The following is a 16,003-nucleotide window of genomic DNA, read 5'->3' as shown; positions in this document are numbered from 1 at the left end:
AAATACATGAGAACTCAAAAACCAAAGATGCCCTTTCCCTGCGAATTTGCCACTATTGGCCACTTAGCATTAAGAAGGTTTTTTAAAATTGCGTCTGCTTTTCAGCTGACCTGATAAACATTTTTATTCATCTCCAACGGGATTTACCATAGATTTACCAAGCCTTTAAATTGTACAATGCATGTGTGACCATATTTCACCTTGAATCACTTCTTTTTGCCATCATCCTGCATCTAAAGAAATGGACAATTTTTTCCCCCCACTGGCCACAAATCAAAATTACTTGAACTTACAGAAGCATTGGAAAATCAAATGGCTTAATTGAAGAAAAGCACAGGTTCTATGATCTGCATTGCTGTAGCCTTCCTGCCATCAAGATAAATTTGTGTGTGTGTGTGTGTGTGTGCCTTATATAGTAATGTGTGTGCATATGGGTATACACACATGCATGTATGCACATGTATATGTAAGGAAAAGGCGCAATATTGAGTTGAATTAGTTCAGTGATTTGGCATTTTGATTGTTAAAATGTTCTCAAGTTGATTTTTCTGTGCCTAAAAGCTCTAGTCAAGGATTTTATGAAAAAAATAAACCTCTTATTTTGTCTGTATTTCTTTACATATACTATTTAACACTCACTGAATGTTTTCTGCATGTTAGATGCTTCTCTAAGTATTTTCCTTGGATTCTTTTTTTTTTTTTCCTTTGGATTCTTTTATTTAGCCCTCATAACTGTTTGAAATAGGCACTACTATTATCTCTGCTTTATTGGTAAGGAAACCAAGCACTAGGGAGTTAACTGCTTGCCAAAAGTCAACAAAGCTTTAGCAGTCAGACTTTCTTTGAATTCAACATATCCGATATCAGGGCCCTGATTTTAACTATACATTATTCATTCTGTTTCAGACCATCTAGTCATTTGGCAAGTCATGTTGTGAGTATTGCCGCTCAACTTTTCAGCATTCGTTACTAAGTGATGCTCTGACAAATGGAATTGAATAGCTAATCCCTGTTGGAGTGTCAGAAGAGTGCCCAGGAAACAAAACATCATATAAAACAATAACAGTCCCCCTCCCCCCCCCCAAAAAAAAATAGAGAGAAACCAGCCAGAGTGATTTTCACATTGTTCAACGTATTCATTGATTTTCAATATATTGACCAGGTTTGAGAAGCCTTCTCAAAGCAAAAGTTTATTCTGGGAATGAGGAAATTTAGAAATATTTCCAAGTTACTGTAAATATACATTGCCATATTTCCATTTCCAGTTTGCTCTATGCAGTTAAAAGTAAGACCCTTAGTCTGATTATGTATGAAAGGATTTCCTACACATGCTATGGTGGAGTAGGGATTTGAAATTGTCTTTTGAACCTTTTTATACTTTTATTAAAGGATCTAAATTAGACTTATGGTGAAGTACAACCTGAACATTTTTGGCATAGCTGTTGATGCTTTTGAAAGCAAGTTCCTTAAAAATGGATGCCAAGTAACTTTTAAATAACATTTATTCTTTAATTTCTATCCTGGTACTTCACAGTGGTTGAGTACATCTTACTTTTATATGATTTGTAAAGTACATTCACCTATACATTATCTTATATTATTTTCATTACTACTCAGTGAGAAACATCAGTGTGATTGTTAATTTATACCACTTATTGATGAGGAAACTGTAGGTAATGGAGATTTAACAACTTTCCCAAGGTAATCCAGCTAGCAAATTGTTGATCCAGGATTCAATCATATCATTTTTTTTTATATATTAAATTCCGTATATTTTAAGTTTCACACAATAAAATGTCCCTTTGAGTTTTTGTTTTTGTTTTTTTTAAATCTTAACATGAGTGAAAACACTTAGTTGTTCACTGTGTTTTTACTTTAAGGATCACTGGCCTTGTTTGCAAAGTAGACATTTCATAGTAATGAGATTGTAAAGTTTGTTAGATTTTTATCTTCCTTCCTTTTGTCATCATCCCCACAAGAACATTTCTTGGTTTATATGTACAATGCTGATATAAATGAGAATAATTTTTAGTGATTAGTATCAACGAATTTTTACAAAAGGGAAACAAATGAAACAATTATGCATAATATATCATGTTCTTGAATGATTGATGAGTCATCTAGAAGGCAAAGAACAAACCAGTGAAATATCCGTCATTGTAAATTGTACATAATTAGGGGTGCCCGGCTGGCTCGAGCAGCTAGCTAGTAGAGCATAGAGCTTTTCTTCTCAGTGTCATAAGTTCAAGCTCCATGTGGGCGTGGAGCCTACTTGAAAATAAATAATTAAATAATTGTACATAATTATCCTGTGGGCTCAAGTACCATAACCAGGTTGTAGCGAGATGCATTAAGAGACACTTTGCAAATGTGGCCATCCTGAGTTTGTATCGAATGTAGTCAATCAAGATGATGGAATTTCGTTATGAAGGTCGACTACAATAAATTAGGATTCATTTATTTAGTGGTATCTCTTTCATAAAATCAGTCAAGTGTCTGCATGACTTGGTCGTTCTAGACTGCCTTGCATTTCTCCTCTAAACTTGGCATTTTGAATTTCAGTTGCTCAGTAAAAACATGAATTCTCAGTCCTGGACCCAGCAGGTACCATCATTACCTAACTGCCAAGCCTTTGCTTGCAAGAGCCTTTCTGATTCACATCAAATTTTAGTTCACTGGAGTAGCATGTTCCAATTTTACTAGTATCAACATTTTCACTTGAAGCTGGGTTGTGTGTTGTTTTAGAATACATTCGGCCCAATTCCTGCCATCTTGTTACAAGCATACTAAGATCTTGAGGAAGTCCTTGTGCAGATTTGGGGGAGGAACAAAGTATAAGAATTTCATTTTAATGTTGGCCTCAGGGTAGGTATATACTCAATTTGCTTTATAATAAAAATCTCGTTGTTGCCAAAAAAATCCAAATCCTGATGACTTCTTTGGCAATATTTTCCCTGTCTCCCTAAAAGAACACCGGCAAGAAATCAGTACATTATGACATTGGTCTTCTAGTTGCAGCTTTCTTTTACATTGTCATTTCTTCTACACGTTTGCTTCTCTCACCAACTTCCAATCCTCCTGCATTACACTCACCCATTGTTCTCCTAATGCTCCTGGCTATTATAAAGAAATGCCTTCTTTTCATCCCAAGTTCTTATAATCTACCTGTGTTATAGACAAATTTTAGGGGCCTGTAAACTCCATGGAAAAAAAAAATGATGATTACTTGAGATAATCACCATGCAAAGGGCTTTTTCATCCTTTTTTTTTTTTTTTTTTAAACCAACCCATTCAATGTTAGATCCTTTCATTTTACCCTTGGTTAACAGTCTTTTTTATTCTGAATGTGCCATTTGTCATGTTTTTCTTGAAATCCAGCTTCATAGAATATGTCAGGCAGAGATAATTAAATAGTCTGTCTGAAACCTCATTTCAAGGCAGGTAAAGGGCAGGGATGATTTCAAATCTGTCTTCTAACTTTGGCATCAGGCAGAAGGCCTCCAAGAGTCACATTCTAAAATGGCAACACCAAGACAAATAGTTACCCGTTAATTTGTCATCATCCACCAGTGTGTTAGCCATGATAATGTTACCCGGTCCAGGATTTTTTTTTTTTTTAATAAGCATGGTGTTTTGAAGTCCTGGGTTGACAGAAAAAATTATGGAAGTTTACATGGCACACAGAACCTTAGGAATATTGCTAATGTCTCATTGCCTGCCCACCTGATGGGACTAAGGCTAAGGTGGGCTTCAGTCATGCACAGCAAAGCACTTTGGACCCCAAAGTATATGTCACCGAATTCCTTTCCGATCACAATGTCCACAAAATGCCTTTCTATCTCCTTTATGTCTGCAGCCAACATGACAAGGAACTAGGAATGTAGTGTTCTTAGAAGCAAAGGGAGGAACGTCTCACATATCAACCTTGAGAATCTTATCTATCTCCTGTATTTACTCAGTAGCTGAACAAAAAGAAATTTTCCAGTGAGCTCCGAAAGAATTCCAGAGAAACCTGAATTTTAATTGACATCTTGGCACCAAAGATTGACTAGGATCTTCCCTCAGGTGTACAGCATCCTTAGAGCTGATGAATAACACATTGAAGTATATCAACTAGGGTAAAGGTGAGGATGGAATATTCTAAGCCTAACAGTTCCCTCTTTGACTAATAAAAAGTTACAGCCATGATAGTATCCAGTATCCATGGGAAGGGAAACCAGTGTGTCCCAAGAGTGACTTTACTTGGAACTCTGATGCTCAGGGCAGAGAATCTAGATACATCCTTCAATGCTGAGGAAAGAATTTTCGCTAAGTGACTTTTCAGGTAAGGTAGGTGTCTCCTTGTGAGTGTGAGTGACAATTGTGAGATCAGAATTCTACCTACATTTTAAATCACAGTGGAAGGAAGGGGTAGAGTAACTTGTGCATCACACAATTTCCTGAGGGCGAATATTGTGGTAGGGCCTTGAGGAAAAGCAAGAGGCCAAACAAGGAGAATGGGTACCAGTGAAGCCAGAACAAGATGGCAGGATGTTCCCTTAAAATAGGAAGTTTCATACAGAAAATAAACACTTTGTTTACTTAACCACTTTGTCTAGGATTTCATTAGATATTCTCTAGGGTGTGGTACGTTCTCATGGAATCGAGACACAGACTTGATGTCTGTTTCCCCGGCAAACTTACTTCCTTGCACAAATCTCTTGTATGAGAGCTCTGAGCGAGGAGCAGAAGACTGAAGGACACCACAAAATAGATCATTCTAGTATGTATGTTTTACAATGCCGATGGCCGGCACAGTCCACAATTGTCAGTCTGGCTGTGCTTCAGGAGTCACTGAGTGTGGGTTATTAGGCAATAGACGTTCCCTTCACTATAGGATACGAGGAAATGCAGGAATAGTTCTTACTGCAGCTTGACAAAACCGGTGTTCTCTAATCTTGTCGCAAAAGATCACAGTTTGCATTTTCAGGTGATGTTCGTGTGCCTTTCTGCAACGGAGACGAAGAGCATTTTATGAACTTCGTATCTTCTTGTTTTCAGTAGGGTCTTCATGGTTGTGACTATGTCTCCACAGCCAAAGCAAAGCAGACATTTAAGGTAATTACTTAGATAATTAAGGGGAAAACCTCTCCACTTTGCTTTCACTGTGGAGCCTTGGCCTCAAATCAAACGAGGGGAGTTGGGCACCCAAACGTGAATATTGTACCTGCTTTAAAACTCAGCGAGGTGTTAAAATGCTGTTTCTTCTTTGGTTTTCCCATAATACCTGGTAAAAATAGCAATGCGGGGCTTGTTGTGCATGGGTGGCAGGCAGTAACCTGGTGATTTCTGTCTTTTCTTAGTACAATTTCCCTGCTCCAGCGTGTTCCTCGACTGAGCTTATTATTAGAATTCTTGGAAAGTATTAACCTGGGTTTGGCTTCTGTATGCAGCATCAGCTTAACTTTGCTTTAAAATATTTAAGATAATACACTTGTGGAATAAACATGAAACACAATATAATTCCATAATATTTCCATACTATTCCCATTGCACAAATTGCCCTTTGTGGTTGAACACATGGAAACTCGTGGACCTCTGCCAAATTTTTGTATCTGACACCACACCTAACCTCCCAACGTATCAGCAGTGCTTTAACGAACACATGTGAGTTCCCACTTTAGTACAATAAAAAGTTAAAGAGGTTGGGACTGGAATAAGGCCTGAATTTGATGCCTTGAGGTTGCCAGTGTAAACAGACATGTTGGATCATCTTTAGTTTTTAAATATCAACAGTTATGATCTAGAAAAAACAGCTTACTCAAGTATCTATTCCACATAAACATAAAATGGCTGTTAGAAAAGCCCCATTTGGTGAATTCTCTTTTAAACCGGATGACTATATCTGGAAGCTAATTATGAGAATTATTTTAGATCTCTAAAGTATTGTTAAATGCATTTCTTGATCTGTAATTTGCCTCATTATTCATGCACCAAGTACATGAGTGTGCGCTGTGTGCAAAGAACTCCCAGAAATCCTGAGGATACAGCTTCTCTGCTCCTTTGTAAGAATCATGCTTAACGATATAAATAATGGCTCATATATACTGCTAATAATTCTGAAGATGAAATATAATTTAATTGGTTGTCCATGTTAATAACTGACAAGGAAGAGAGATGGATGAGTTCCCTTAAAGTCACTCTGAAATCTTCTCAACGAACCTGAGAATGTTACAGGACATCAGATGGGGGACCGAGCCGAGTGGCAGAAATACCAGGTGTGACTTTTTTTGGACCTGTTGCGAGACATTGCATAAGGTCTTTGTGAAGCAAGTTACTACTAAAGTAAGGGTGAAATCTGGATTGGTTGTGCTAACCCGGCTGTCACAGCCTTGACCCGCATCTATCACCAAAGTTGATTGAACCTGCTCCTGCTGTCTGGGTGCACTTTCCTTCATCAATATTCAGATGTCGCTGAATGTGACATGTCAGAAGTTGTCCTACAGGTTTTCTTCTTTTAAAAACATGAGTGACTGTGTTCTTTTCGCTGCTTAAATTGTTACACCTCTCCTTGCTTCCCTGGGAATTTTTTTTTTTTCTGAAGTTAAAAAAAAAATCCACGATGCCTCTTGAGATCACAGTAAGTTCGAAGATTTTTTTTTAAGGGGCATGTAGATTGCACTGGAAAGTCAGCAAGGTGATTACCTGCTCACCCACATCATGATTATTCATATTTTCAGGGTGAACCTCTATAGAAAATCTTTGAAGTTAGCGTGATCTCAGAAGGCCTTGCAGATTTTATGGGAGAGTTTTGTAATGAAGCTGGCATGCCAGTTCTTTGGGGGGGGGGGCGTGGAGTTTGCATCTCCCTTTGGGGAGGCTAAAAGCTGTGCAGAGCTCTCTTCTCCCTTTTTCTCTGCCTTCTCGTCTATCCCCGGAGAAGAGGCATGGAGGAAGGGAGTGTACTTTGCCAAATTTTTAAAGGTGGCGTCCCTGTCCTGGTTCCTTGTTCTTCCTTCTGTGTAAGTATGGACATAGAATGACAACACTGGCATTGTCCTAACAGGAGTGAAATGAGCTAAATTCAGCAGCCAGACTTGCTTCCTGGAGGCATTTCTCAAAGACCCTGTAGTGCCTAAAGAAAGAGTTTTGAGCTAAGCTTTAGCTTGCTCAACACTTGGTAGGTATGGCCCTTTCAGGAGTTATTTCTCCTTTCTCTTGAACCCAGGAGGTTCTGGGAGAGTACTAAGAGCTTCCTCGACAGTGGCAAACAGGATTTAGGAAGCTTTGTCACAGCGTGGCCCCAAGGGCTGGTATACCTGGAGGCCGGCCCGGGCCAACCGCCTCTCCTGGAGGCTGCAGTCTGCTTCTTGAGGTCCCACTTTGCTTTCACACTGTTCTCTAGAGGAAGCTCAAGCTGTGGCTTTTCTAACTCCTGTAGGGGAGGCTGTCAAGCTGTTTTCTTTCTTGACTCTCATTAGCCAAGCCTTTACCCTCGGTCCAGTGTTCCCTGCCTTGTTTCAAACACCTTTCCACAGGTGGGATTTAATGCTCTAATCCTCCTCCCTCTTCATATCCAAGGCCACACCTCAATCCTCGTCTCTCCAGTTCGGACCACCTTCAAATCTTGCCAGATCTGTAGAGGCCGAGAATTGGCCACCTGCCTTGGGACTTATTTGCTATGAACTGTTGTTCTCTCTGAAGCAAGATTATCTATTCTGCTTGCTGCTGTTGGCACTTGGTAGATCAATCCTTTTTACCCCCCAGATTTTACTTGCCACGCCAGGTTATAAAAAAGATGACAGGCATCATTGTAACCATTTAGATTACAGCACCTCCTACATAACCAGAGGCTATTGCAGGAGGTGTTGATGTGCCCAGTGTTTGCAGCCCAGACGTTGCTAGTTGAATACATCAAAGTCCATTTTCATTTTTTGTGCAATTTCATATTCAGTGATCTTCAAACCTGTGCACTCTGCAACAAGTATCTCTCCAGAATACCGCAGTGCCTTCTCATACTGCCAGGTGTTGGAGCCACTCAAGTGGTTTATCTTCATCCGTGTTCTCTCCCTGATTTCTTGGAAGTGAAAGATTTCAAGGCAAGTGTTATGTCTTTGATTGCAGTATATTTAGTATGCATTTTGAACAGAACACTTGTACCATATTTTAGAAGGACAATTCCTGGACTTTCTGTTTGTCTGATAGCAAAGGATTTGAACATTTATCTAGGAGACCCATAGTTGAATTGCTTTGGGAGCATACTTAAGGCAGAACTTGTACATTGACTTTAAGAATTTAGACCATGTTGGGGGTGACATCAAAATAAGTTAGAGATCTACCTTTCATTAATCTGTCTTTTTAAAATATTTTTTAAAGATTTTTAAAATTTATTTATTCATGAGAGACACGCAGAGAGAGGCAGAGACACAGGCAGAGGGAGAAGCAGGCTCCATGCAGGGAGCCTGACGTGGGACTTGATCCTGGGACCCCAGGATTGTGCCCTGGGCCAAAGGCAGATGCTAAACCGCTGAGCCACCCAGGGATCCCCTCTTTAATCTTTCATGTGATACATTCTTTGGGATTCGATTTGGAGTTCCTAGTAGAGTGTTACTTGGTTCCTTAGAGTGTTACTCCTGAGATTTTTCTGTTAATCTGGACTTTGAGAATCCAGAAAGGCTATTAGGGAGAAATCTGAGGTGAGACTCAGAGAGTAAACTGAGGTTAGCCAGACAAGAGAAGGAAAAGTGCTTCAAGCAGAAGCAGAAAGGAAAGAGCAAGTGCAAAGGCTCAGAAGCCCCAGAGGGAAGAGAAAAGGAGAAAGAGAAAGGGACAAAGGGAAGAAAGAGAATGAGACATTATCAAAACTCCTAGAAGTCCTGCCTTTAGACCAGAGGGAAGGGGAGGAGAGGGCGAAGAGGGGCACATGGCAAGGGGAGACGGGTCGGCAGGCACACAAAGCCAATTCATGAAGATCCTCCTGTGTTCTGAGAGCTTTGGCTTTCCCCTGAAGGCAGTACAGAGATTTGAAGAATTTTTAAATGGGAAAAGATAAGGATAGATTACATTCTAAATCCCTCAGGCCATAGCACAGGGAATGAATAGAAAGGGTGTACCGCTGGGGAGTACTGGTCAACCAGGTTGGCCTGGGAAGTGGGCGGGTCACGGCAAGGCAGCTCAGCCCGGAGACCTAGCTGATAAAAATCTGAAATATAAGGCAAGTTGTGGTCTCCTGGGTGAGGCTGTCCATCTTGGTATATAGGTTACTCAGAACTGAAACACTGTTTGCCCCTAAACAGAATATCTAAAAACCAGCATGTTGATTTTGGCTTGTTCTGCTACCTCTGCCTGGCATTGGCTGGGTTTCAGTAGGTCAGAATTTCTGCCTGTTAGAAATTAGAGTTTCTTCGGTATGAATTTTACATAGAACAAAATTGTAAGTTACTCATGGAAACTGAAAAAAGAAGGACGGGAAATGGTGTTTTTATATTTTACAACCATGGCGGGTTTTTTTTTTTTTTTTCTTTTCTTTTTCTTTTTCTTTTTCTTTTTCTTTTTTTTTTTTTTTTTTCTTTTTTTAAACCTCTGGGTAATATCAATTGACAGGAGTCAAATAAATTAATAAAAAGCCCAGGTTGGTGCTCCTATCAACAAGTTTTTAGAAGTTTGTTACCCTAAGCTCTTATTTTCCAGATGTTACCCAGTTTCTCAGTTCCAGGCCCTGCCTGGTGATTTAGTACATATTTCATTTAGCGTAGCAGGGCTATAAAAAATACGGTGCTCTGTCCCCAAATAAGCCCAGCAGTGAGACCAAGGCATTTTCAGTGAAAACTATTCCTTGGGCCAAGAATCCTCCCCAGAGTATTCTTTGGCCATTTACAAATTTCTTTACATGAGTTCATTACCTATATGCCCAGAAAGCAGTGATTCCAGATGTGTGGCCAGATTCAGAGCTTTCCGAGGTCCATGTTAATGCAAGTTATCCTCCTCTCCTGTCAAGTCTATGAGTGGTCAGCAACAGATATTAAGCACCTACTATGTCCCAGATATACGTCTCGCTGTCAGAACAGCGAACAAAACGGTCTCCCTCATATTCTGTTGTGAAAAGTCAGATAATAAACAGGTGGGCCATGGGGCAGACAGTAAAAAGCCAGATGTAAATGTCTTAGGCTCTGTGGGCCATACAGTGTCTGTCACAACTACTCAATTCTATTGTTTTAGTACAAACACCGGTGAAGACAATGTAAAATGGATGAGTGTAGCTGTATTCCAATAAAACTTTGTTTATAAAAGTAGAATGGGTGCTAGATTTGTCCCATGGGCCATATTTCGCTGACCCCGACATAGATCAGTAAATAAGTAGGCTGTTCTCACGTACAAATAATAAGAGAGAAAATTGAATGGGATGATGTAGAAGAGACGTCTGCGTGTGGCTGCTTTGGCATCCGTGGTTCCTTGTGACTGGATTAAATCGGCATCCGAATGATTAAAGAGCAAGTTGACAACATCATCTATCTTTCTCTTAGAATATACCTAAAGCTATTAAAGGTAAGTTACAGATCACAAAGTTCTAGAAGGTAGGAACTGTAGAGAGCAGCCTGACATGTGCAGGGACTTAATAATTGTTGGAGTCTTGTTGATGACAGTTTCAGATGGCTTCCCGTACTGTCCCAGTCTTCATTAATTTGTAATTCCTCTGAATTTCCGTGGCCCTTATTAAATGATGGTACTAAGTTAACATTGAGAAAATGCAATATTGGTCAGTATGTCTTCAGTGGATACTGACCAATACTGGTCAGTCGCCTTTTGCTGCTCTGAAGTGTCTGAACCTGTTTTGTAATAGTTTCTATGTTAAGTGCCTAGTTTGGTGCCCCTATGTTGTTGACACACACTATTAGGTTATCGAATCGTGAGGATCAGAAAAGTCAAATTAAGGAACACAGCGAGGTATTCCAACAAGAAAGGGCCCCTGCTTGATAATTTGCTTTCACAACGTATCAATGATGGTAGAACATTAATTGAAGAAAAGAAAGAGAAGAGATAGACTTTTGATTCCCAAAGGGTCTCTCAGATAAGGTCGGTAGGATTTATTGTTTTCTGGGCAGTTATTAAATTCTGAGCCATCCCAGAAATCAGAGATTACAAGTTTATCAATAATACTATTGATAGTTAAAGCATGTGGAGTTAGTTCCAAGAGCTTAGGGTAACAGAGAAAAGATATAAGGAGCTGAATAGAAGTTATGACTCAGACCTCAAACATCCCGTTGGGATGGGATCCAAGAATTAATACCACAAAGGAAATAAAAGAGAAAATAAAGGTAGCCGTAAGACAGGGCCTGATTTCAACTACGGATTCAGCAATTCATTTGACAAAAATGTGCTGAGCACCAACAATGAGCTGGACGCTGTTCTAAGCCCTGATGAACTTAGAGACAGGTGGATCCGTGTGCGTGGGATGTATCTGGAAAGCTTTCAGAGAGAAGGTGGAAATTGTCCAGTGTTTTGAGAAATGAATGGGATTTGGTTGTGGGAGAGCATTTTTGGAGGACAATAGGGTCAGTGTCGCTGGTGGAAGAATAGGAGAAATTCAAGAGAGGTTTAAGTAATGAATGGGCCAGGGTAGCGGGAGCCCACAGAGGGAGTTTAAGTAGGGACTAGTGTGAGAAAGGTACTATGCTGGGGGCAACAGCCTTGAAAATAAAGCCAAAAACTCTCCATTTTGATCTGAAGGCATTGGACAGACATGGAAGGTGTTGATCAATAGCCTGATAAAATTGAAATATAAGGCAATTAATTTGGGAGAGGTTTATATACAGGATTATTGATCGCAGCAGGAAGAAACTAAAGGCAAATGCAACTAAATAAAAAAAAGGTTATTCTTAGGAGATGAGCATTAATTAAAATGGTGGCAGGAGGAGTGGAAAGAATAATGTGAACAGTATTTTGAGGGTAGGCTTGACTGGATATTCGTAGAATACAGGAAAGAGGCAGGGAAGAAACTAGATTTTTGAAAATGGGGATTTTCTTATGAGAAATTACCTCCCCCCCCCAAAAAAAAATAAAAAGAAACATAGAGCTTGAAAGAGTCTCTGAGGTCAACGTGATTCTGCTGTCGACTTGCTGCATGACTTTGATCGTGACCTTCTGAGGTCTCTGTAAGGCGTCTGTACTGGGAACCACGATAGTGCTCATTTTCGAGGACTGAGCGTGCATTCGTTCGGTCAGCAGGTAAGACACAAATCATTTTCTAGCTCCTGGAAGGAGAGCGGTGACTAAGGCACAGTCACTCACTGCCTTTAAGGAGCATGCTCTGTCGTAGGGACAGATTATTTTCAAGTAAGCAAGCGCTCAGGGTAGTTTGGGGATTTGGGTAACGTGAAAGGGAAACATGCAATAGAGAACAGTGGGATTCAGGAGGGGTTGCCTAGATAAAGGCCTAAAGGATGGCGTCTCCAAGGAGGTGATCTTTGAAGAAAGACCATGAGAAGGAGCCCGGCTTGAGAGGAGCAGGGACAAGATGACAGGGAGAGCAAGTGCAAAGCTCAGCTTCTTTGAGGAGCAGTGGAGCAGAATCAATCAATCAATCTATTTATTTATTTATTCATTCATTCATTCATTCATTCATTCATTCATTTATCTATTTATTACCTTGTGTTATAACAGTTCTGGAAAAGGAGACCAATTTAGGTCTGCATCCCTACAGTCTTAGTGATGGGCCGTGGGGCTGTGGGTGGAAATTGTAGCAGATTTAAAGGGGACACCTGCCCTCTAGTGTCCTCCCCGGGTTATTTAAGCCTTTAATAGGATTTTCCTTACCTCTTCTCAGTGCCTGGAGGATGTTAAAAGTGGTTCTGCATTCAGTGAAATGCGTTCACGTATGTAGGAAACAAAGAAAACAAATTTCTGAGAAGCCAGCTTCTGTCAAAGAGCAGATTTATATTCATTTCTTTATATTTGCAAATGAGAAGGCTTGGAGACAGAGGGGAACAAGAAGTGTTCTGTTGAGAGGGATGACTTGCATATTTTGGTCTGGTCTGTTCATTCTTATATAAACTAGGGCAAGACAATGGTCCCATTAAGGGTTGTCGTTTCTCACTTCAGTGTTTTTCCTTTTTGGTGGGGGTGGGGGCGGGGGTGTGGGCAGAGAAACCAGAATCAGGGAATGCTTCGATTCCGTGGTGTGGGTGTAAATTCTAACTCCTCACCCAGGAGAAAAATTCTGAAAAAATGGGCCATAGAATTTTCTTCTTGATGAACTCTTGTCCTCATTCGTATTTTTCGGCCCATGTCCCTAGTTTAGAACGCGATGGGGAGACAGTAGAGAAGATAGTGGAAGGTTTTGGACTCTAACTTCCTCAACCCTTCCTTCCGGCGTCCTTCTTGCTCTGCTCCAGTCACTGGACTTCTCTTCTTTCAACACATCATGTTGTTTCCTCAAAGGTCTTTGGAAATATTATTCTTTTTATTTTATTATTCTTTTAAATACTGTTCTTTTTAATGGAATGAGCCTCCTCTCTCTGCCCGTTACCTAACATTTCCTTTTTAAGTCATTACTCCTAATGCCTGTCACCCGACGAAACTTCCGTCCTCCCCACGTTGGGCCCCCGTTCAGTGAGGTTCCTCCGTTGAGGTGCACTGATCCCAAGCACCCTGTGCTTCTCCTTCACCGTTAAGGACCTTAGGGGTATGACTCGTGTGGTAGTTGCTCACTGATTTCTCTCCGGTGCTTGGTCTTGCCTACGAGACTTGCATAACATCTTCAGCCGCATTGCACTGCAATAGACAGATACTGTTGAGGCACCGTGTAGTTCTTGAAGGTTGAGGGACTCTGAACACAAGGATGTGGGGAAGTAATTTCACTGCCTGGGAACCAACATCAGCAATGGAAACCAACATCAGTGATGGGAACCAACATCAGTGACTTAGAGAAGATAGACGCGTGTCTCTCTATTGTGAATGTCCAGGGCTGGTTGGGGGACTCTGCTCCTCCCAGTCCTCAGGGACTCAGGCTTTCTCCAGCTCAACCCTCTGCCACCACTGGGGGTGGGTCTCAGACATGTGGTCTCCGATGTCTCCGTGCCCCAGGGGGAAACATGGAGGAAAAGATGAAGAAGGGACAAAGTGCTTGTGCCACTTATGGGAAGTTCCTGACTCACTGGACTCACCCACCTGCATGGGAGACCAAGTAGGCAGCCTTTATACTGGGCGGATATTGCCCACCTCCATTCCTGCTGCTCTAAAGGGAGATAGGAGGTCCCATACAGATGGACTTTTTCTTTGCCAGGAGGTCGGAGTAAACATCCCAGAGACCGGGTGTATGCTGAGTGACCACACACCTGCTCTCAAGCATGAATCGTGGCCTTGGATTTAAGGCTTCGAGTCTGTAATTTGTAATAAAAGTGAAAAGGCGCAGGGGTTACTGATACCAAAACAATCCATTCTTTTGAGTAGCGGCTTCTGTTTTTGTTTTACTGGAGTCCGTACAGGAGACACATACATCAAGGAATGTTTTCAAAAAGAAATAGCGCGCTTTTCGCATGGAATGGGTTGACTTGCAAGCAGTTTCGCTGTAACTTGGAATTCGAGATTCAGTTCCATCATCCGTGTAGGTCTCTAACTTGCAAAAAGCAGGATAAAGAAGAGGAAGTGAAGTTTAGAAACAAAGGGGAGAAAATAGTCACGACACTTGGTGTGTGTTTGATGCATGACCGTTGACAAAGCAGGTTGAGTGAAGGCCATGTGGCCCCCAGCAGCCCCCCAAAAGTGAGGTCATGGATGGATAGGAACCATGGAAATGAACAGACCGGGCCAGGGCCGGGCAACTCGTGAGAGATGGGGTTAAGGCTGAGCTCTGTCCCCATCCTGGTAAGGCCAGGCTCCTCCCCCTGTCCCCAGAGGCCTACGGAAACCAGGTGAGGGAACATGGGGACTAGGGACAAGAAGAGACACACCTCCTAAATGCCTTATTGGCAAAGCAGGCGATAGGAGAGGGACGGTTCATCATGACACTTACAGGGATGGCTACTATTCCGGAATCATAGGCCTGAGAGAATCTTTCATGGAATCTTCCATGGTCAGGGGCTTTTCGTCAGTTAATTACTGCAGCAGAGCCAGCAGCCTGCCAGGGTGTACGGCCTTTCAGCAAACAAGGGACAGCACACGCACACACACACACACACACACACACACGCACACGCTCACACACGCACTAAGGATGCTGTGGTCCACACTCTGCTGTCACTAAGCAACCAAGAGCAGATTTCTTTGTATTCTGAGCTATTCACTCTGCTGGTGGGGCGGTGGGGGGTGGGGGAGGCTCCCAGAAGGCCCTTCAGAGCTAGACCTTTCCGAGATCCAGATGAAATGAAATTCAAGGATATTATGGCTGTTCTCACAGGATATCCATTTCCTGACGTGGGTCCCGCCTCTGCTGTTACAGCAGGTCACGTCTGACTGCAGCTGCCACTTGGCCTGATTCAGAATTTTTCACTCACAGGTTTAATTAAAATTTCTAGCAGGCACCATCTATCATTTCTCTCTCTCTCTCAGAGAGAGAGAAGCTTGGTGCTCGTTTCCCCATGTGTGTTTATGGTGCTCGTGTTTGTGTAGGAAGAGATTCATAACCCCTTTAACAACGCATAGATTTTCCCTGGGAGCCTCAGTGGAAAGCAAATCATAATCGTTGGCCTGCGCTTTTAGTTACAGACGTATGCGTAAACTCCCTGAGGTTTATTGTTCGACTCGGTGTAATGGTTTATAAAATAGAATAGAATATTAATGGGGACTATTTTTTTTTGTATTAATGTAACAAAGTGGTTCCTACCTTGAGGCATCTCGGTCCCCAGGTCTTTGCTGGTGGAAGTGGGGGTTTGTAGGCCAATCTCCGTATCCCAGAAAGCACAATGGAACTGGTCTCTTCACCACTAGCAGGGGCTCACCAAACTATCAGGTCTTAGGTCAGATCGGTGGAATAATTGTGTCTTTGTACTAATCAGTTTGTGTTCTGTTTAGCACAGCTTCGTTTTTG

General features: G+C 41.6%; 1 protein-coding gene across 5 annotated transcripts in view; it reads left to right on the top strand.

The window, feature by feature from the left end:
* The window catches only part of GAS2 (growth arrest specific 2), a 127,986-nt gene that overhangs the window by 83,407 nt on the left and 28,576 nt on the right, over nucleotides 1–16,003 (top strand). The window contains exon 7 of one of the 5 annotated variants that reach the window (XM_041730366.1): nucleotides 5,044–5,097. The exons of 3 other annotated variants lie outside the window; for them this stretch is intronic. In XM_041730366.1, coding sequence (XP_041586300.1) covers nucleotides 5,044–5,097 — 54 coding nt within the window. Of the gene's footprint in view, nucleotides 1–5,040; nucleotides 5,098–16,003 lie in introns of those variants that run through there. One more of the 5 variants, XM_041730365.1, reaches the window with a different exon arrangement.

The sequence above is a fragment of the Vulpes lagopus genome, chromosome 15 (assembly GCF_018345385.1).
Source record: "Vulpes lagopus strain Blue_001 chromosome 15, ASM1834538v1, whole genome shotgun sequence".
In the NCBI taxonomy this organism is placed as follows: Eukaryota; Metazoa; Chordata; class Mammalia; order Carnivora; family Canidae; genus Vulpes; species Vulpes lagopus.
The sequence above is the reverse complement of the archived record's forward strand: the minus strand, read 5'-3'. Positions and strand labels throughout refer to the sequence as shown.